This window comes from Podarcis filfolensis (genome assembly GCF_964270895.1).
Source record: "Podarcis filfolensis genome assembly, chromosome: 2".
NCBI classification, from domain to species: Eukaryota; Metazoa; Chordata; class Lepidosauria; order Squamata; family Lacertidae; genus Podarcis; species Podarcis filfolensis.
In genome coordinates this window covers 16,514,402-16,536,547 of record NC_139605.1, presented here as the reverse complement: position 1 = coordinate 16,536,547, position 22,146 = coordinate 16,514,402, and the positions used below count along the sequence as shown (strand labels likewise).

The 22,146-nt window shown below is 45.0% G+C and overlaps 1 protein-coding gene across 11 annotated transcripts; it reads left to right on the top strand.

The window, feature by feature from the left end:
* The first annotated feature begins 70 nt into the window (after positions 1-70).
* PPP1R10 (protein phosphatase 1 regulatory subunit 10) lies at positions 71-22,107 on the top strand. 11 transcript variants are annotated; one of them, XM_083600647.1, is made up of 20 exons: positions 71-252; positions 890-4,686; positions 11,685-11,802; positions 12,291-12,377; positions 12,843-12,978; positions 13,227-13,278; positions 13,389-13,466; positions 13,836-14,006; positions 14,422-14,527; positions 15,025-15,134; positions 15,459-15,559; positions 16,026-16,173; positions 16,480-16,641; positions 17,083-17,329; positions 17,845-17,920; positions 18,393-18,590; positions 19,026-19,140; positions 19,516-19,623; positions 19,928-20,551; positions 20,969-22,107. In XM_083600647.1, exons 3-20 carry the CDS (start codon positions 11,696-11,698, stop codon positions 21,076-21,078), a joined length of 2,736 nt encoding a protein of 911 aa, XP_083456773.1. In that variant the 5' UTR covers positions 71-252; positions 890-4,686; positions 11,685-11,695; the 3' UTR covers positions 21,079-22,107. The 11 variants fall into 11 exon arrangements, with proteins under 11 accessions (XP_083456773.1, XP_083456776.1, XP_083456777.1 ...); XM_083600650.1 differs by having other exon boundaries at positions 72-252; positions 890-1,267; XM_083600652.1 differs by having other exon boundaries at positions 73-252; positions 19,928-20,200.
* The last annotated feature ends 39 nt before the right edge of the window (positions 22,108-22,146 follow it).

Sequence of the window (22,146 nt, the reverse complement as noted above, 5' to 3'; positions counted from 1 at the left end):
CGAGTTCGGTACTCGCCGTCAACCACCGAGCTAGGCGCATGCTCGGTTTGTGACGCCGTCTCGCACTCACCTTCCCTGCCCCCCACGGAAACTAGGGCGGAGGCCGCGCGCGAGCGCGCACACGTCGCGGGTCTGGCAACGGATCGCGCATGCGTATTCGTGTTCTACTAACTGCGCCACAACCTTCACGGGCGGAATTTTTTATTTCGGCTCAGTTAGTCCGATTGGATTTCAAAATGCGATTCAGGTGATGTGCTTTGAAGTAAATTTTGATTCGGATTTGGCCGGGCAACTGTGTCGGGGTGGGGCGGCGGCGCGCGCTCTCGCCTTTGTTCTTTACCGCATCGCGCGACGATGGGAGGGGGGAGTTGGGGAGAGGGAGTGGCCTCATATAAAAGCCTCCGCGCGCGCCCTGGTCGGCCATTCTGGGGTCTGTTAAAAGGTAAGTACGGTGTATCTCGGAACGTTATTGTGGGGAACGGCTAGGGTGGGGACAAAGGGGCATTACGTTAGGGTTATTTTTATTTCCCCCCTTCCCAGAATGCGTCTTAATTGGCGATTTTTAGTAAATTATTTGATTGGCTGTACCTGGAGGTAAATTGTCCTTTCAAGACTGTTCTTAGCTGAATTCTCCCCAAAGGAAATATTTCCTATTTAAAACCGAGCAACTTAATTTTAAAGGGACGTCTTCCCTTGAAAAGGGAAAAAAAATATTTTCTTCGCCCCCCCCCCGCCCGCTCGCCCGCCCCAATGATCGTCGCGGCTTCCTCTCCTTAACAAAGGCTTGTTGTTACGTAACAGTTCGGTTTTATTGCTTGCTTTTTCTCCCCCTCTGAGTTTAAATTCTTAAGCTTAACTTTGTGATTTTTTTTCTTTTTTCTTGTTATAGGTTTGGTTTGGGACACCACCGTCGAACTTGCTCCGCGAAACAAAGAGAAAAATACCCCCACAGTCTTGAGCCTCTGAGACGACACTAAAAAAGCCAGCTACATTTCAGATCGTCTGTATTGGGAAGCTGATGAAATTCTTTGTGACCTTGAAGGAGAACCGCCACTAAAAAACATAAAAAAAACAAAATTAATATTTAGCAACAACTTTCCCTGATTTTTTTAATAGGCAACTTTTTGTTATTTATTGACCGTCCAAAAAGTTGCTATATTTTTTAAAAATGAAAACCAAATATTATTTTTTTCTTTAAAAACACAGCTTAATCCAAAAAAAAAAAGCTAAACCTTGAGGCGCTGTCGACGAGAAAATTAATTGGATAGTAAGTGTCGCATTTTCAACCAACTGACCAAAAGAAAATTGGTCCGTGTCGAAGTGAGCTAATGGCACGAAGAAAAGACAAAAAAAATGGAGGGGAAGTGGGTTTTGTTTGAGGTGTTAACCCTTAAGACTCGGGCATTTTGTCACCTAAAATGCATATTTATAAGGAGCATGATGGTCTCTTAGATAATCCATCATCTCCAGGACTTGTCAAGGGTTAATGAGCTCCCACATAATAGATGGTGGTGACTGAGCCATAAAGTACTACTTCTTTGTGTGGGAGACGTAGAAATGGAGCTAAATAAGCAATCTGTACATAAAGATTGCAGGGTAAGAGGCGAAGGGATGAAGAAAGCAATAACTTTGTTCTAGCCAGTAGTTAGACAGTTTAAAATACAGGGTCAGTATTTCTAAATTTGTCAATGTTAAAATGGGGGTTGTGGGGTTTTTTTTTAAAAAAAATAATCTTGGAAGGTTTTATAATGTATATGTAAGTATGTAATGCTGCAAAAAATAACTAGCAATCTAAAAATAAAGATTGCAACATGATGGGAAAATTGTTTTAAACCACTCAATTTTTTTTTAAAAAAAAGCCAATTAAGAGTTTTCTCGGACTCAAATGAGGTCTAATGTTTTTAAAATGTTCATCCTATTTATTTCCCCTTGCTGCAATATGGCGGTGCTATTTTATCTTTTGTCCCTGACAAGCAGCATTGTATATTTCCTTTACAGGACCTTTCCATTCTAATGCCATTTTCTACCTCCCAAGTGGAGGGTAAAAGAAGGGGGGGAGTGGAGTTAACCCTATAGTAGTGAATAATAGGAGGTTCTTTGAATCTCCGGCACTCGCGGACAAATTCCTTTCTCCCCCCCCCCCCCCCCGCCCAACTGTGTATGTTAAATAGGTTCTAGTCTATAGAACTGACATAATATGCTACAAATTGTGTATATGGTGGGGATTGTATTGCTATAGTTTCCTCTTAATAGATTCTAAAGCCTCTTGCTTTTTTTCCTAATTGCCTGTGCTTCTAAAATGGCGTCGCTGCCTCTTTCCTTCCTCATGTACAAGAACCCACAAGGCTTGCTGGGCAAGGGAGCTGATGTAAGCAGCTTGTAGTAAACTCCTCCCCCTGAATAGCTTGTGTTTGGCGCCCCAAGCAAGCAGACATGAAATGGAGGAAGGAGAGATGATGGGGGAGGGGAGAACGCCTTAACCTTCCCCTTCATCACCTTTCAAAAAAACCGATCTAATGAAATTCCACTCCCACTTCATATATAGGAGGAGATCTTTAGATACAGCTTGATAAGTGCAAAGTATGATCATAAATCCACAATGTGTTTTTTTAGGTTGCAACATCACATGAGCTTTGGATTTCAGTTATTTCTCCCATGTCTGTCTGCTGTACTTGTATTAGGAAATTTTTGTCAAGTGCTTATGTTTAGTATCAGGCAGGCGAACTGTTTTGTGTCTTTTCCCTCTCTTTTCCCCTTCCCTTTTTTCATCTCTAGGTTTCTTTGAGGGTGGGCTTGATTGGGAAAGCATGTTCAGACAAATTAATTGCTGAGATGAAATGCTACCACTGGACCCCAAATCTTTTGTGAGTGTCAATGACACTTGCTAGAAAAGTTATAAAAGGGGGGGTGTCTGCATTTTCTCCGGCCACATGCACACAGCTGGGGGAGGGGGTAAGTTTTGTCTTAATTTGCCACATTCCACAGTTCCTGTACAATGTACTAGGAAAGAAGTTATCATTAGGAAAAATGGGAATCCAGCACTTGTATTACCTCATCAAAGGGAGGGGAACGGCCACAATTCCACCTGGTAAGCAAAATCTTTCTGGTATTAATTACATTTCACAACCTTCATTTCTGTTCCAGACCACTTTGTTTTATTTTTATTTTTTTGCTGCTGTTCTCTTCCATTGTCAGCGCCATGAAGTGACACCTACTGATGCATGCAGGCTGTTAAGGGTGTTAAATGTTTGCCAATCTGCTTAGGACACTAATGTTTAAGTTGGTTAATTCCTTAAAACAGGCGGAATCTGGATTTTTAAAATGGGTCTGCATGAACATCAAAGAGCATTTTAGAGATGCTGCCCTTGTGACTTCCCCCCATTAAGCACTGGATCCTTTACTTTCTGTGGGGAATGTTTCACAAAGCAGAATTTAAATGCCTCCATCTACACCTCCGGTGGTAGCATTTCATATTGTAACACTCCCCTCCCCGAAAGAACAAATGACACTCTTCTGGCTAGAAGTCTTTATAGCACTGAGGCACTTGTCATTTCTCGTTGAAGAATATTTCAAAGTGCCCTATTAAGAAAGACACCTATTGTCAGGTTAACTTGTGTTTGGGAGTGGGGAGTAGAATGAGGTAAGCTTATATAATACAAGCTTCTTAAAAGTAAACTTTGCAGAAGACAATTTCATCTCAAAATGCAGATATTGGGTAATGTTCAGATCATGCACAGATTAAGTGGGCCTTTAAATTTCAAAACTGATACGCTCCATTAGAGGTGACGTGATCTTAGGAGAATAAAACATATTGTCCACAACAGTTATGGGATAACTAGCAGCATTGGTGCATCAATAATAGTTCCTAATAGGCTTTAGATCCTTAAAGCACAACAGCAGATGTTCATATTGGTTCAGTAAAGACACATCAGTGATAATTCCAATACAGTGTGAGCTTAAAAGTTATAATAAAAACTAGCAGTGTCGTTGAACTGCTAAAATTCTATTTTAAAAGTTAAGGAATTCAGTTTTAAGATAAGCAAAGTATTGGTGTGAGTAGCAGCCTTTCTGGAAGCACAATGGCTTACCTAGGAATTTACCCAAACTCGTAAAAGTAAGGCAAGTAGTGTGGCGTAAGACTCCCCTTAAATCCATTGTTTGAAGGATTCCCTCTTAAGGAAAAACAATGCTTTAGAATCTTTGTTGGCTTGGTATTCTGAAATTTCAATTCTGGAAGCCTGGCAAAAGAGCTGCAGCCCAGTTAAGCATTATAAAGACTAGTGGTGCCACAGGCTTCAGAAGTCTTGGCCTGTTTCCTTATGGCTTAGCTTCTCTGCCAAATGTTATACCTACATTATTAGGTCAGCCAGTGAGCTGGTGAGGCAATGAAATGTCACAAGACTTTGGGACAAGCTGGTTTAGATCCTGCGTGTGCATAGTGTAAAAACAACAGTCTGAAAAGTTGGCTCTTCCTTAGTAATTTCCCCACAAGTCTGGCATTCTTTTTCTTCATCTCTTAACTGCTGCCGAAGGAAACATGGACTAAGTTAGAACCTTGACCTAAATTTGATGGACAGTAGTACATGTAGTCTGGCCCCTTGCTTCCTGCACACTTTGTGAGGGAAAAGGTATTCCCTTTTGAGAAAATCATTCTTAACTGGAAATTTCAGTGGGGCCAATTTCCATGTAAGTGTAATTAAGCTTGGTGCAAACTAGAAACCTGAGTAATTAACATTTCCCGTAGTAGTTATGGCAATTTGTCCGTTCTTTTTAGGAAATTTATTGGCGTTTAACATAATGCCATAAATTGGTCTGAAAGGTGTCGCAGGACTGCAGTCTCTGCAGCAACAGCCATGCAGCTTGAATTTAACAAGACCTATTTGGAAGCAAATCCTCTCAACAGTGAGGTTTACTTTCAAGTCTATCCAGGATTGCAGCATTTAACGTTCCTCTCAAATCTTGGCTCCATCTGAAAACCTGTGACATTAATTCAGGAGCTAACATAAAAAGAAAGATCAGTTGGATGCCATGAACTTCGTTGCTTAGAAAAGTCAGTAAGCCTCAAGCTAGGTGGTTTTGCTACGTCTAAGTTAAAATGAAAACTGGCTTTTTGAATTTCGCACTTTTGAAATGCTGACCTCAAGTGGAATTGCTTGTCTGCTACAGATCAGTTTCCCCATATTTGCTAGAGTGGAAATTCAGCACACTACCGTAGTGAACAGAGTACCTTTCAAAGAAAATGAAGCAGACATTTATGTGGGAGTGAGGGGTAATCTGAAAACTTGCAATAAGCAACTGTCACTTCAGTAATTCCCTTGGGAACACATTTATTTAAGACACTTTGCTAACATATATTAATAGAATTGTAGGATATGAAGATGTCTTAATTGGATTAAAATCCCGAGTCCATTCTCTAAAACTGTAAGTATCAAATGACTCTCCCCATGGAGTCCAATCCTGGAGAACTTGTTTTCAGGACAATTGGAGCATTTGGGAGAGGATAATGCTGAATAGATGAGTAGACCTGCTTAGCTTGTTGTTCCAGTATCGCCTGTATCTTCCTAGTTGGTTCTCCGTCCAGTTTTTGGCCTTCTATAGTACAGCCTACATGTTACTTATGGTTCAGCAAGCCCAAATTCTGTAGTGTTTTTGTAAAAAGATTGACAGGAGTCTGTGCAAGATAGCAAAGTAATACAATGGGAGCAAGTAACTCTTTGAGTGATTGGCTTGCTTCTTGCTTGTATGGCAGCAGTTGACACAAGGCATTCTTACAGGAGTGCCTTGTGAGGAACTGCTTGAGGTTCCTTGCATAATTTATTTTCCAAATCTGTGCTTTTGGTTTAGAAGTAGGGTGGAAGTTGATAATTTTTAACTTTACACAATGTATGAACATGGATGAAACATTTAAGCATTAATTCACAGTTGTCCTAATAAAAAATGTGTTCTCTTTAGCGAAGGTACAACATGCTACAGTGTTTTTATTGCAAGTTGAGTTTTTGCTAACACCTTAAATTACAGAGGTGTCAGATATCTATTTTTGAAAAACAAATTACCTTGCAATTTTTTCCCCCTTTTTGACCTTTGATATACGCTATGAAAGTGGCATAATGTTTAATTTCAAAAAGGTTTGTATATGATCAAGGAACCAGTACATTTAACTGTCTAGTGTTATATCTGCCTCTGGAAGCATTTTCTAAGTGTGAAAAGTAGTTGTGCTAACTGTTAAGGAATGAATGCTGAGACTTCCCTTTTTTATGTTCATCTGGCATTTTACTATTTTTTGCCTTTTTTTGTTTTTCAAAATAGGAGTGACATGACTGAGTGCAGATGTGTTTAGAATTTGTTCCGAATGGTGTTCTGAGTCTTAAATAAGACAGAGTTTGATTGAATTCCTATGTTTTCAGTCTGCTCTTTGAAAAGACGGCTTACCCTTTCAAGGTTTTTTAAAAACGAAATGAAGGCTTTGATCCTAAATGGCCCTTTATTCGTATTTATTTTGGAGGGGGGGTATTTTTGTGGTTAGTAGTTGGAATATGTTACCTCTAATTTGGAAGAAAAATATTTAAAATGCCAACTGTGTTTCACACTGGATTTGTTTGCTTGGGCACTACGTAGTAGCTCTTGCGCCAAGTTGTAGTAAAATCGTGTCCCTGTTTGCAAATACTAGAACTGTATAGACTGGAGACAAGCACAGTTGCCATTTCTGGTAAGGTGACGAGGGTTGGATTTATGTGCATCTTAATGAGTACAGGCCCTAAAATCTTCCCCTGTGTGCCTTATTGGGAAATATAGCATATATTTGAGGTTTAGTCAGCTACAGGAAGATTATCGTAGTATACTGTTGTCGACTTGCCAGGATCTGACATGGCCCTTATTTTTCTGAATTGCATGTCACATTTCAATACAGTCATACCTTGGGTTACAGACGCTTCAGGTTGCGTATTTTCGGGTTGCACACCGCGCCAAACCCAGAAGTACCGGAACGGGTTACTTCCAGGTTTCGGCACATGCACAGAAGCGGCGAATCGCAACCTGCGTGTGCACAGACGCGGCACTGCGGGTTGTGAACGTGCCTCCCGTATGGATCACGTTCGCAACCCGCGCGTCCACTGTATGTTCAAAATTTTAGCATGGTCAGTTAACTAGTTTTTCTAATGGAGGATGAATGTTGACCAGTTTTTGGCTTCATAGCAAAACCAGCTCTGTATAATTGACACTGTCAAACAGTTAAAACAATCCTAATGTGCTAAGAAAAGAATGGGTATTGCTGTATCCACATTCACAAATGAAACAGCATTCGCCCCCACCCCCATTAGTAGTAGTACCGTTAACTTCTGTATGGCTTTGTGCAGCCTGTTTGCTTGGGAACAAGTTCTGCAGAGTTGAAGTGTTACATGCATAGTTACTGTACAGAGAATGGAAACTTCATGATGAGCATGGATTTTGAATGTATCTTTACTAATCCTGTGTGATACACCTGGAATGACTGCGAAACTCTTAATTCTTCAGTTTGTTGAGATGTTATAGCAACGTCTTGGTCAAATAGGTTATTGTTTTACAGCTGTGTAGTAGAGGAGAGGGTCAGAGCTGCAGAGAAAAAGCTGGCAGTATGAGATTGAGAGCTGTGAGTCATAATTAGAAATAAGAATAATTCTGCTAAAATTATATCTTGAAATCAAACACATTGCCATTTTCATAGCGTTCCTTTTCAGAATCTAACTATGTACCTTGGAGCATATGAAGGATTTCAACTTGTTTCTAAGCTGTTAAAGTAGTTTGCTGCCATTCATATTCCCTACTCTAGCTTTTTAAATTTACAGTAAGTACATGTACCCCAGCCTCTCTAATTTGCCTCTCTAATCCCTCCATTAGTAATTTGTCCATAATCCTTGCAGGATTCTATTACAGGACGTGTTGCTTTGAAAACTTCTTTCAAGTCATCTAACACGGATTACTTTTCAGAGTATTGACTCTTAATCTGTCAGCAGTATTCTGTGGGGCAGCTTCTGTACAAAAATAATTATATGGCATTTGCAATCCTAATACTGTAGCTTTGTGCATATGCAGGGAAATGACATCTTTTTTGAAGGGGGGAACTTAGATTAATGTTCTTTATGGGTGGGGATGTAATTCATAGCAGCTGAAAGCTCAGCAAACGGGACCTGTGATATCTTCAAAGTGTCGTGGCATAAACTTAAGAACCTAGAGCCAATTTTATCAGAAATAAGGAGGCGCTAGCTCATGAAAGCTTGTGCCATAATACATATGTGCTATTTTTTCTGAAGTGTCACAGGGCTTTCTCATAAATGTGGCGCTTTATCCTGGAGTCCAGTAAACCCTGATTAAGGTCAGTGTCGTACTGCTCCTTAGGGGACTTAAAATTACTTGCATTGCATTACTTTACATCTAATGTCCAATGTACTTTACATCTAATTACTTTACTAATACACCTAAATTCATGCATGAAATGGATGTGGGGAACATAGTCACAAACCCATAGCTATGGAGCCTGGAAAGTTGAGAATGGACTGTTCTATAGAATTATCAGTCTCACAAGGTTTGTAGCGCACATTGATACTTTAAATTATAGTCCATCTTTGTAGCGGATCGAATGGCAACAAAAGGAGAGACACTCAAACACAGGCGTGGAACACCAACTAGTTAAACTTACTACCTCAGTTCTCCACATTGCAGATGTAGGTGTTCTCAGCGTGCCACTGCTTGCAAGGCTAGGGAGGTTGGGCAGACTGAAGTTGCTGGAATTGTACATAAGTAACATGCATATTTTTTGAATTTCTCCTGGGAATGTAGTGCTGGAAATTGCCAGATTGACAGCTCTGGAGACTGAAGTCCTCTCTTCACCGCCACAGCAGGCTGAGCCCAAGCATCATCCGTGCAAGTCTTCGTCACCAGTGTATTGCTGCCTTGCATGTGAAAGGCCATATTGTGGGGTGAAAGGGGGAGTTCAGTCTCCAAAGCCCACTTTGTCATTTGGCCTATCCACTTCAGGGTGAATTCACAAACATGGACCTTGAATGCAAACGCTTCAGAACTGGACTGAAGCCACGCAAAAAGATCTTCAAGCAACCACAAGCTGGTAACACCTTCCAATCTCCCGCTCAGTTGCCCAGCTGTCCTTGGATTTAATTTTCCATCATATGAGTGCATAATAACCTATTGATTATCACCAACAGTGGACTCACTTTTTAAAATAACCAAATTCAAGGATTTAGAACAATGTAGGACCTCTCCTGGACCCTATTGATTTAGGGGGGAAATCTCAGTCATTGAAAAAAAGCAGGGCTATGAGAAGATCTGGATTTTGTAGTCTAGTCCTGTATTTAAAAAAACAACAACTTGAAACCACACTTGCTGGGAGATAATGCCTCCACAGAAGGCAACTCGAGTCACCAGTCCATTTTCACATTGAGAGTGAACACAAAGTTAGTTTTAGTCTTCCAGGCAGCTACATATATTAATATGCTACAGCCATCTTGAATTGGAGAGTACATTTTTCAACGCAGACAGTTGCTACTGCATCAAACTTGCAAGGATTTAAGGTGCTTCAGAACGCATAGTGCATTGCCATTACTGACATTTACATAGATGCAACCCTGTTTCAGATTGGCATCTGAGCCTGATCCAGTAGAAAGATGCGTAGCAGGTTGCTACAGGCTACCTCTTTGAACAATTTCAATAGCTAGCACACCTCTTGATGCAACTAGCTGTCCTTGCAAAGAAGATAGAAAATCGGGAAGCCCCAAAACTTAACATGAAATTGGCATCTCACTGCCTCTCTAAGATTTGTGTTGGTCAATCATACATGGTATTCTTTCAGAGACTAATAAACCATGATGTGAGGAAGAGACGGTCTTGACTCGGGCATGATTTTTACCAGCAAGTTCCTACGTTGGCTACCAGAAGTTAGCTGTAAACACATCAGCTGCTCTTGGTTTAATTGCAGGGGGCACAGCTGGAGTACTGCACAGTCTCAAACCAGCTGCCACCCATAATGTGTGCTCATGAGAGACAACCATGCACTGAATCAGATTTAAACTAAATTGGCATCCCTTGCTACAATTTAGCTCAATTGCTACCCATGACCAGGCACTGCCCTGTGCTTCGGGGCCTTGACAATTAGCAGCTATATAGTATAACTTGACTGGCCATGAAAGTTGAGAAGTACATTAAGCGTTAGGGGAAGTTGCCAGTGAAAGAGCATGACTCATGAACCTCTTCAGGTAGCTTTTACCATAAAGCTTGCACATCCACTGACAACCCCCTTTTAGTGTTGGCAGCGTAGAAATGCATATGGCCATAGGCTTTTAACCACACAGCTTCAACTCTTGACTCGCGCAGAATATACCATTGGAACACCGCTTTCTGAGCATAGCAACTTTATGAGCCCTTTCCTCAGGAAAGGGGTTGTGCACTTGGCTGATGACCTCCATGGAATATAGGACCTTTCCAAAAACTTGGAAAAACACCTATGAGTGCCTGATTTTGCTACTCGTGGCAATAGAAGTGCTGTGGGTTAATGAGAGTTGAATGTACGTCTGAAGGTGCTAGTGTAATAAAAGGAGGTTGCTACTCCTTTTACAATAATGGCAGTGCAGGAACAAGAGAGAGGGCCCTTGGATCTTGCTTGGCTGTTTCCTGATATATGAGACAATGGACAATTGCTAGCTGCTAGGTCCAAGAAGCCTTTATGTGACCCAGTGAAATAATTGGATCTAAGCAACTGTTGTAAATGCTCATTCAGTGCATTTGCCCATTTTAAATGGGCGTGCTCTTCTGTGTGCTGTATTCCTGTAAAACAAATACTTAGCAGTGAGAGTGGATGTCAGAAATGTTGCCACCAATAAAACGAGATCCTGGTATATTGGCTCTCACACTTCTTGTGAAGTTTTATATTTTAGCCTGGCTATATCTCACTGAATTATTTACAGTGTTCTTTTTAGAGTCAGGCTTACATATTCCAGTATGAATAATCCTGCCTTAAAGATAAGAGAGGAGAAACTTTAGTTGTGCTCCTGTGTGCCTGAGAGTATGCCCCACTGAACTGTAAACTTGCGCAGGGTTGTGCTATGAAATTCATAAAAGTCAAAAAATCTTACGATATTAGTAGGGAAGAACTCTCAGAACGTTAGGTAGAAAGACATTTGTTGTGACTGAAATATATGATACTTGGACTGCATGTGGCAAAACACTAAATGTTCATTTTTTAAAAAATACTGGTTCCAGTTGGAAACAAAATATCTTGTAATGGCCTGCATATTTCACCAACACTTGTTCAAAGGTCATGGTGATCAACAAAATGGCAAACAAATTATCAGTGCAGAGGATAGCATTTCTTCACTCTTTCTCACTGTCTTTCACCATCTCTTTGCTTACTGCTCCTTTTTATTTTCCAAAGTTTATGTGATTGAGGAGTCTGCTTGTTGGCTCAAAGAATAGGATAACTCTTCAGTGCAAATCTTGATCCTTTCTCTGCACTGTACATTGACTCCTGAGAACTTTATCTAAAGAGGAAACATGATAATACTTTGCACTTACTAGAATTGAAAGCTACCCCCTGAAATTTTCTCACTTTTTTTTTTTTGCAAAGGGAAGGTGTAGTTTTTAACTGTTTTGAGGAGTTAGAACTAACTGTAGTACGCTCCTTTTCTCCTGTATTTTATCAGAATTTCCAGCCATGGGTTCCAGACCGATAGACCCAAAGGAACTCCTGAAAGGACTGGACTGTTTCCTTGGCAAAGATGGAGAAGTCAAAACACACGAAGGAATCACTAAAATTTTCAAGTAGGTTTTTAGTGTTAAGGGTATAATTGAAAGGCTTGTTGTGACTCCCAAAAAGTGATGGCTTACTAAAACCTTACGTTGCACATGCGGTGTAAGAACCCTCCAGCATAGTTTACAGCTGTTCAGCTATGGCAGGCATCCCCAAACTCGGCCCTCCAGATGTTTTGGGACTACAACTCCCACCATCCCTAGCTAGCAGGACCAGTGGTCAGGGATGCTGGGAATTGTAGTCTCAAAAACATCTGGAGGGCTGAGGTTGAGGAAGCCTGACCTTGCATATAATTCTGAAAACTAGGTCAACTTAACTGGGTGAGCTGGAATTGACAGAATTTGAATTCCCTTCTCTCAACAAATGTATCTGTGTGTGTGTCACCCCACCCCACTGAAAAAGCTCCCTTACAAATATTATCTGGTGACTATACACAGTCTCATCTTCTGGATGGCCTGCTTGCAGTAGTAGTTAATATTTCCCTTTTCTCCAATTTTAGCTTGATGAAAGATGCCCAGAAGATGGTCAGTCGCTGCATCTATCTGAACATCTTGTTGCAGACCAGAACACAAGACATACTCGCAAAGTAAGGACTTTTGAATGTTTCTGATGAATAGAATTTGGTCTGCTAGTTCCAGAGGCAGAGGGGGAGTTCTGTGGATTAAGTCTAGGAAAGGGGCTGGGGTGGACTTCTGACTCGTGTCGCCACCTCCAGCAAAAGGAATGTGCTTTCTATAATTACGGATGCCACTGAATTGTCCAGTCACTCACTTTACTTTATGCATTTTGCGTTTTATGTTTTAACCCATCTTGTGGTCTTGATGATACATGAATATTAATAAATAAATAAATAACTGAATAATACTTAAATAAATAATAATAGTTAGCAGGGTGAGCCCACTTGCATTCAGGATATTCATATCCCTGCTTTGCTTTTGCCTGTCTATCCGCCTCCCAGTTAGTCTTACAAATCCTAGGCACTCATTGCAACCATCTAGGAACGGTGAGCAAAGCACTTATCTCAACAAAGTGTGTTCCCCTCTTTCTGCAGATTCATCAAGGTTGGTGGCTACAAGCTTCTCAACACATGGCTGACCAGCTCAAAAGCAGCGAATAACGTGCCCCTCCTGCAGCAGATCCTGCTCACCCTGCAGCACTTACCCCTTACTGTGGATCATCTGAAACAAGTTAGTCAATGAAACAGCTTTGGACGTTGCTCTTCACCCTTGCCCTTGGGTTTCAGGGCAGCAGAAATGCCCCGCGGCAAGGTGGGTGGGCCAGGAGGGTTTGGCCTTTTTCTCGGGATCACACGCCTTTCCCAAAGCCAGTACCCCCTGGGTGCAGTAGTACAGCAACCTGGCACGCATTGTTTCAGCCTGGTGTTTTGCTTGATGTGATAACCTCCTATTTTTTCCTCCCACCCTTTCTATTTCAGAACAATACTGCCAAGCTGGTCAAGCAGCTCAGCAAGACAAGTGAGGATGAAGGTAAAAACCTGTTCTCTGGACACTTGCAGAATTCTGACACATGCCCTCTTACATTGGTTATCACTATATTCCAGCAGCTCATTTGGTGCTTATGTCTCTCTCCTTTCCAGAGCTTCGCAGACTGGCTTCAATACTGGTCAGCGACTGGATGGGTGTCATCCGTTCCCAGAGTAGCTCCCAGCCTACAGGTGAGTGACTCTGTGCTGTCTCACAGATGCTCAGGTTAAGTTTGAAATAGCCAAATCTGGCTCTTAACCGGTCTCACCCTTCAGAACTAAGAACAAGTGTTTCCCAAACTCGGGTCTCCAGATGTTTTTGGACTACAACTCCCATCATTCCTAGCCAGCAAGACCAGTGGTCAGGGATGATGGGAATTGTAGTCTGAAAACAGCTGGAGATTCAAGTTTGGGAAACACTGAATTAGACCAAAGAGATTGGTATATGCACACATTGTTTAAAGTAGGTACAAACAGTGATGAAATCTCCCTTAGCTACATCCCGAAAGGGCCAGGAAGTATTCCGACCTTAACCCTTCTGACCTTCATTCTTCCTTGCAGAGCGAGACAAGAAAAAGCGGAAGGAGGAGAATAAAGGCAAAGCACCCGTTCCGGAAAAGCCTCAGGAGGCCAAATCAGAAACCAAGCCTGAAGAGACCCCTGAGAAGAAGAAAGAAAAGCCAAAATCTCTCCGCACTACAGCACCCAGCCATGCTAAGTTCCGTTCCACTGGTAAGTGCTGGCATAGTCATGCTTAATGAGCCATTATGGTGTAGCATTTAAGAGTTGGACTAGGATCCTGGGAGAGCAGAGTTCAAATCCCAACTCAACTGTGGAGCTCACAAGGTCACCTTGGGCCATTCGCAGCCTCTCAGCTTAGCCCCAGCCCGCAGAGGATAAAATGTGAGGATAAAATGAGGGTGGTGGTGGGGAGAGCTGTGTATGCAACTCTGAGCTCCTTGGAAGCAAAGGTGGGATATAAATGTAGCCAACAAAATAATAGGTTTTTGAGCAAAATTACATTCTAGAAACAGCTGGCTTACAGTCTTGGATAGGCAGGCAGTCCACACTTGCAGAGCCTATTCTGGGATCATTGCAGTTGTTGTTGGAAACAGTTATGACACTGAATGTTGCCATTAACTTGCAGGGCTGGAAATGGAGACTCCATCCCTCCTTCCCGTAAAGAAAACTGTCAGTGCTGCAGTAACCTCGGACAAATACAACTTGAAGCCAATACCACTGAAGAGACAGAAGTAAGTCCTTGGATCCTAATGATGACTTCATCTCATTGCTCTTAACTACTTGTTGGTTGGAGGGTTTTGACCCAGCGTTGGGAAAGCTTTGATTATTCCTGTTGAGCCAGCACTTTCCTAAGTTGTAACGTCAACTCTTTCAGGAGGCGGGAGTTGATGGTGACAGGAGGCCTCTTGTTTGTTATCTGTAGTGAATGAGCTGTAATAGTGGGAGAAAGTGGCTCAAGCCATTCTGTTCACCGGTTTTTAGATATGCTGTAGCAAGGAAGTTTGGAATAGTGATAGGGCAGAATCTGGGTTCACACTGCCCTGGGATCTTCTGATAAAAGGGAGGGCTATAAATTGGATAAATAACAACAACAGGGACGTTCATTAGACGAGCAAAGTATGCAATTTGTGTCAAGTGAACTACAAGAGATAAAAACTCCCGAAACTGATGGGGACCTTCCTAGTGCCCCCTCCTCTTTTAACTGACTGTGTGCCTTTTCTTCCTGCAGCACATCTACTCCCATTGCAGAAAACCCACCTGCTGAGAAGAAATACAAGCCCCTCAATACCACCCCTAACACTACCAAAGAGATTAAAGTCAAGATCATCCCCGCACAACGTAAGCTTCTCTGATTTTTGTTTTTTGAGTGGTTGTTCACACCATTGTGTCTTACCCAGAAGGCTTGTCCCAGGTAGAAAATGACCTATGGAGTAACATGCACTATAGAGGCAGCTAGAATACCAGTGCTCTGACCTTCCTCATGAGTGAGGCTGTAGTGGCTGCTGAATGTTTCTGAGGCTGCAGACCTTGCCATGCTTGCTTGGGAGTAGCTCCCACTGAGCACGGTGGGGCATCTTATGACTAAACACGCTCAGGATTGCACTGATGAGGGACTTTGATTACAGAATTGCTTTCAACCCGTTTTTCTCCATTCATCCCCAGCTATGGAAGGTTTGGGCTTTTTGGATGCCCTAAACTCTGCCCCTGTCCCAGGGATCAAGATCAAGAAGAAAAAGAAAGTTTTGTCTCCAACTGCAGCAAAGGTGAGGGGAGCCTGTTAATAATAATAATAATAATAATAATAATAATAATAATAATAATAATAATAATTTATTTATACTTTGCCCCTCTGGCCAGGTTTCCCCAGCCACACTGGGCAGCTCCCAACAGAATGTTAAAAACGCCATCAAGCATTAAAAACTTCCCTAAACAGGGCACCCGTCAGATGTCTTCTAAAAGTCAGATAGTTGTTTATCTCCTTGACATCTGACGGGAGGGTGTTCCACAGGGCGGGCGCCACTACCGAGAAGGCCCTCTGCCTGGTTCCCTGTAGCTTCACTTCTCATAGTGAGGGAACCGCCAGAAGGCCCTCAGAGCTGGACCTCAGCGTCCAGGCATGAACGATGGGGGTGGATATATCAGTATGTATATTGATGGCCAAAGCCCCAGCTTCCCCTACCGTTAACAATTAACTAAATAGAGGTTTGGGGTGTGTTTCTCAATCCTCAGTCGAGCCCCTTTGAAGGGAAGCCAGTGCAAGAAATGAGTGCCACCAAGCCAGCTTCACCAGAGCTTACCCCTGCATCAGAGCCAATGGATGTGGATAGACCTGGCACCCCTGTACCAGCTGTGGAGGTTCCTGAGCCAATGGAGACAAGTAAGGAATAGCAGGAGGGAAGGCACATCCAGTGTAACTGTGTGTGTGTGTGTGTGTGTGTGTGTACATGGAGCAGAGCTTTTTACCCGATGCTCTGCTGAGCTTGTCCAGGAAGCCTTCACCATCTTGAAATTGCTGTCTCAAAGCGAGATCCTGAGCAGCTAGTGCATGGTGTCTAAAAGGCAACTGGCCTAAGGGATCTGAAACAGGTTAGGGGTTTCCCTGCCTCTTCTGGCCCTAGCATTTGAAGCGTACGATGTCTCTGCAGCTCTGTTGCTGAGCTTGCATGTGGTTGTGCTTTTGCAGACTCCTCTGAGCAGGGCGGATTGCTGGATTCCAAACCAGCCGATAGCCCAGTCGACTCAACCCAGCTGACAAAGAAGGGCAAGAAGAAGAAGACTGTGAGCTGGCCTGAGGAAAGCAAGCTGCGGGAATATTTCTACTTTGAATTGGATGAGACAGAGCGAGGTGAGTGCCCTGTTCTGTTATTTGTGCAAATAAAAGGAGTTGGAATGCGAAAACACAATGCCCAGCCCAGGGATTCCTTCTGCAATGGCTACATCACAAGGCCACGTGGCAGTGAAAACAGTTATTTTGGGCACTCTTGGTTTTTCATCAAGGGTTTCTTTGCAAGCAGTAATGTCCAGGGTTTATTTCTTTGTTGAATTAAAGCTTTGATATTCAGGAACTGAGGGTCCTCTAGGCTAACATATATTGTTTGCTGTAGTAAAATTTGGAGTTTCTCTGTTGTGCTGATCAACAGAAAGGATTGGTTTTTCCTTTCAAGAAGTTGGTGTGGGAAGGCAATAATGAACCTTCAGTGTTGGCTCACGAGGGTCCCTAGCTGCATTGTTAAAAAGAGTTTTGCCAGATCTTATTTTAGGCTTACTGTCTGCTTTGTCCTCACAGTCAATGTGAACAAAATCAAAGACTTTGGCGAAGCTGCCAAGCGAGAGATGCTGAAGGATCGCGAGGCCTTTGAGACAGCACGTCGGCTCAGTCATGATGCCATGGAGGAGAAGATCCCCTGGGTCTACCCGAAGCCCATTGACTTGCCTTCTCCACTGGTTCAGCCGGGAAGCGGGAGCCAGGAGAAGTTCACCCAGGCTGAGCGCGAGAAAGGCATTTTGCAGGAAATCTTTCTCTCCAAAGAGAGGTAGGCGAACTCCAGCAAACATGCTGACGTGTGCATTTTGAGCACTTGAGACCTTGGGTTAGATCCCTGGCATCTTCAGCAGATGACTTCCAGACTGAGTATAGGACACGGAAACTAGATGGAATATGGACGTGACTATAGGCGATGCTCTAACAAGGATATGTGTCCTGGAAGACAGCAGTGGAGAAACAGAATTGGTTGCATGGTTGGGAGAGGCAATTCCATGGCTAGTCCCATTTTGGGGAGGACCTGGGCAATTATAGCCCTATGTTCCCGTTTCTTTGGCAGTATCTGGGCTCTCAACAGTTCTCACCGTGCTTGCCCTCTCAAGTGTTCCCATGGGGCAGGAGAAGGAGCTTTATTATGTAGGGCACTAGGTGAACTGTCCAGAGTTGGCCAGGGATTTCAAGTTTCTTGGCTTCCCTAGTTTCAGGCCTAGCAATCTTCACTTAGGCAAGGTGTTATCCGTCTCTTCTCTCCCTGTATTAATTCCAGACCAATATTCTCTCTCCTAGTGTTCCCGACAGTCCTCATGAGCCTGACCCAGAGTCCTATGAGCCAGTGCCGCCCAAGCTCATTCCTCTGGATGAGGTAAGTGCTTTCCCACTTTGGTGGTTCCCAATCCCCTGCTTTGAGCAGAGGAAAGTAAAAAATAAAATAAAAAAATAGTGGCTACAAGAGGAGTGGGAGTGATAGCCAGGGCTAGTCTTGCAACTGTGCAGCAGGCCAATATTTTATTTTATTTTTTTAAGAGCCAGGACACTTGATAGACAAAAACTCCTAGGTTCCCTGTGCTAAGAAAGCATATTTAAGAAAGGGACCCCAGAAACCCTGTGCTCTATGCCTATTTCCCCTCCCTCTCTGTGTTGGTTTCCCTTCTGTGTAGTGGAAACAAGCTGGAGAAGGGGAATATTTTGGATCAGAAGCACAGCTGATCTCCCCTGGGCTAGAACAGCCGGCTCTCCCACCCACCCACCCGCCCCGTCTCCCTGGGTTTGAGCAGCCAGCTCCCCAGCAGCCAGCCTCTGCTGACTCCTTCTGTCTCCTCTGTCACCTCTCTCAGGAATGCTCCATGGATGAGGCTACCTACGAGGAAAGACTCGACCCAACCACCGCCTCGCAGTCTCCGGACGGAGCTGGGGGCTCGAAGCTGCCCCCGGTCCTGGCCAACCTCATGGGCAGCATGGGGGCAGGCAAGAACCCGCAGGGCCCCAACCCCAACTCCTCCATCAACGTGCAAGAGATCCTCACCTCCATCATGGTAACTAGAACTGCCACGTTGCAGTCTTTTGAACAGCAGAAAACCAACCACAGCTGACCTGGCCTGCCATGCCTCCTTCTCACCTGCCTCCTTTGCAGTTGAGAAGCCGAATTTCTGCTGAACCAAACTATTGGCCCCATCTTACCGACACCTTCAAATAGGTGCAGAGACCAGAATCCTCCTCCTCCTCCTCTTTCCCTCATGAAATTAAAAGAGCAGGAGACTATCCCACGCTGCGCCAGGAAGAGAAGCTGATAAATGGGATTCTGTCCTGAAACCCATTTTCTGGTGCCTTCCTTTGCACAAAACCGGAGTAGCTCCCTCCCCAGCTAAGCAGAGGTGTACGCAGGACCAGTGTAGCCAGTGGGGACAGGGTAGGCCAAGGCTGCAGACCTCCTTTCTAATCCCACGGCTTATCTTCCCCATTTATTGCAGGGTGGCTCCAACAATCACAAAACAGAAGAGCTGCTGAAGCAGCCAGATTACTCTGACAAAATCAAGCACCTGCTGGGTAACTTGCAGGGTCAGCCTGGACCAGGTCCTTCAGGAGGTGAGTTGGTTTTATTTGGCACCTTAATCCCTCTGCCCCCCATGTTGAATAGGCCTCGCTGTTTCCATCAGCTGTCCTCCCAGATATGCCACACAGTTCCTCCCCAGGAGTCTGTTGCATAAGGCGCCATAGGGCTGCTTCCCCCCACTTTAAAATGGAGGCCTAAGTAAAAGACTAGGTGGCCCATCCAAGGGAGGACTTGCCAAAGCTTTGTGTTCGAATTCCAGGCGTACAGTGGCTAATGGGTTGGGTTTAGCCTGGTGGTTATGTAGAGCTGTTTCTCTCTCTCCTTTCTTTTTTCTTTCATATGCAGCTGTTTTTCTGTTTCTCCTTTGCGATGGGACTCCATTAACAGTTCCTTTCTTCTCCTTATAGTTCCTCACGGACTGCTTGGAACAGGGCCTGGTCCAGTCCCCAACGGATTTCCCCCGGGGCCCAAAAACATGCAGCTCTTCCCTCCTGTAGTTCCAGGACCTATGCCTGGTAAGTAGAGATGGGTCCTTCCTAAAAAGAAAAGGCCAGCATGGAATCATAGAATTGAAAAGCTGAAAGAGCGAGCATGAGAATCATCTAGTCCAACCCCCTGCAATGCAGGAATCTTTCACCCTCTGTGGGGCTTGAAACCACAAGCCTGAGATCAAGAGACTTGTGCTCTTGCCAACCGATCTGTCCCTGGGATTGGGGTGGGGGGGTGGGCATGGCGTATTCTTGAAAAACCATTGTCGGTTGTGTTTCTTTGGCTAAACCCAAAGCCACGCTCATTGTGCTCCCCTTCTGTCTTCCCCAGGACCCCACGGGGGCCCAGTTGGTCCCAACATGCCTCCCGGCCCTGGCGTGCCCAGCGGGCCTCGAATGATGGGCCCACCCCCTCCCCAGTGTAATGATGGCTACTGGGACCCTCCCGACGGTGGCATGCGAGGTGGGCCCCACGGAGGCATGAGAGGCGGCAGCCCTGGTCCGGGCCCCGGCCCCGGCCCTTTTCACCGTGGGCGAGGTGGCAGAGGCGGAGAGCCCCCTTTCCGTGGACGAGGCGGCAGGCGGAACGGCGGCCCCCCTAATGGTAGGGGTGGCCCTCCCAACAGCAGCATGGGCGGTGGCCACGGAGGGGGACACGGCGGTGGCGGCCACGGAGGGGGACACGGCGGCGGCCACGGAGGTCACGGAGGAGGGGGCCACCCCGGGGACCACGGCAGGGGCCACCCCGGGGACCACGGCCGGGGACATCCTGGCGGTCATCCAGGGGACCACGGCAGGGGACATCCAGGTGGTCATCCAGGGGACCACGGCCGGGGATATCCAGGGGACCACGGCAGAGGTCACCCAGGGGACCACGGCAGGGGACATCCAGGGGACCACGGCAGAGGTCACCCAGGGGACCACGGCTGGGGGCACGGAGGCGGCCACGGTGGAGGTAAATACTGGAAATTTTCAGTGCTGTTCCCTTGATGGGGTGGGATTTGCGAGGGTGTCAGCCCAGCATGCAGAGTTTCACAGGGAGGCAAGCAGCTGCTAAAAGCAAAAGGAAAAAGCAAAGGGGAACAGAAATGTTTGAATACAGATTGTCAGTCCCCTTTGTCTTTGGCCCCTAAAACAGATTCTTCGAATGTTAACAAAGCTTCCCAGGGCATAGGATAGTCTCTTCCCATTTACTTTTAATAGCATGCTTTCTTTTGAAACTTGTTTTGCCATCTTCGGTTCTTTGTGATGCATTGCATTCTGGGTCTGCGGGTGATGTAACAGCATGTTGAGGAAAGGAATGCATGCAAAGTTGCTGGAACTTCCTTCCCGCCGTGGCTGACTGCCCTGTCCCTTCCCTTTTGCCTCATAGACAGGTCGGAGCGCCCCGTTTGCCGTCACTTCACGATGAAAGGCAGCTGCAGGTACGAGAACAAGTGTGCCTTCTACCACCCTGGCGTCAACGGGCCGCCCTTGCCCTAGTCGCAGGGCCCCGGGCCCCTCTCCCCAGCTCTTCTTAACTGTGGTATCAGCACACATTCCCATGTCACGGACTCCGGGACTTGAACCCCCAACTCTCGAGACTCATGCTGCATCCACCTTTTTATGGCTTCTGTGAGGCCCTTTAAACGTTTGGGGCAAGGGGGAGCCGACCACTCTCCCCTCCGCTGCTACTGATATGAACTGCCACATCCCCCCCCCAAAAAAGAGGAAACCACTGGGAGGCACCTTCTCCGTCTGGTCTGTGGAGCGATGAGGCCACCCATGGCTGTGAAAGCACAAGAGACGTCAGGGCAGGATTTTGGGAAAAGCCGACCGACCTGTGTAAATATCCCTGTGAAAACCAGCAAAGGAGGAGGAGGAGGCACTGCAGCTCTGAAAGGCCTGCCTGGGCTGGACTGTATTCCACCACAGGTTCCCAGGAACCAGGCCTGCACTGAGGACTTTGCTTTTCCTCCGGCAGAACAGCTGGCCTCCGCAGGCAAACACTGCCCTTTTAGGAACACGCTTGTGAGGCAAGGCGAGAAGCAGCTGCTTCTGGATAATTCTGCGGTCGACGAATCTACAGCCCTGGTTGAAGGCCCACTGGGAGATGGGGGAATTCCAGTAGTTGCCACTTGCACAATACCTTACTGGTGCCCATCCTCTCCCCTTTGTCAAATCTTCCCCACTGGCTGCAGAGATGCGGTTTCCTTTGGTGCTATGTTCTGTCATTAGGGGAAACCTACAAACTGTTTTCTATGAAAACTCAACCTTGACTCTAATGATTCAGGGGGGTAATTTTTGTTTTCCTGATTTATGTTGTTGGTTGTGGGTTTCTTTTTTTCCTTTTTTTTTTTAAGTGTCTCACAAGGTGTGGGCTTGTCATTACATCTTATGTCTCCCGTTCTCCTTGAAGTAGGTGCAGTCGCCCCTCTCCTGAGGGGAAGGAAATGTCTCTTCTCTCTCTAAGTTTTGTATATTTTGTACATTAGTAATAAACATGGTGGGAAAATGAGTTATCTAATTTAACCCTTGTCGTCTGGGCTGGCTGTTCTTTTCCCTGGCAAA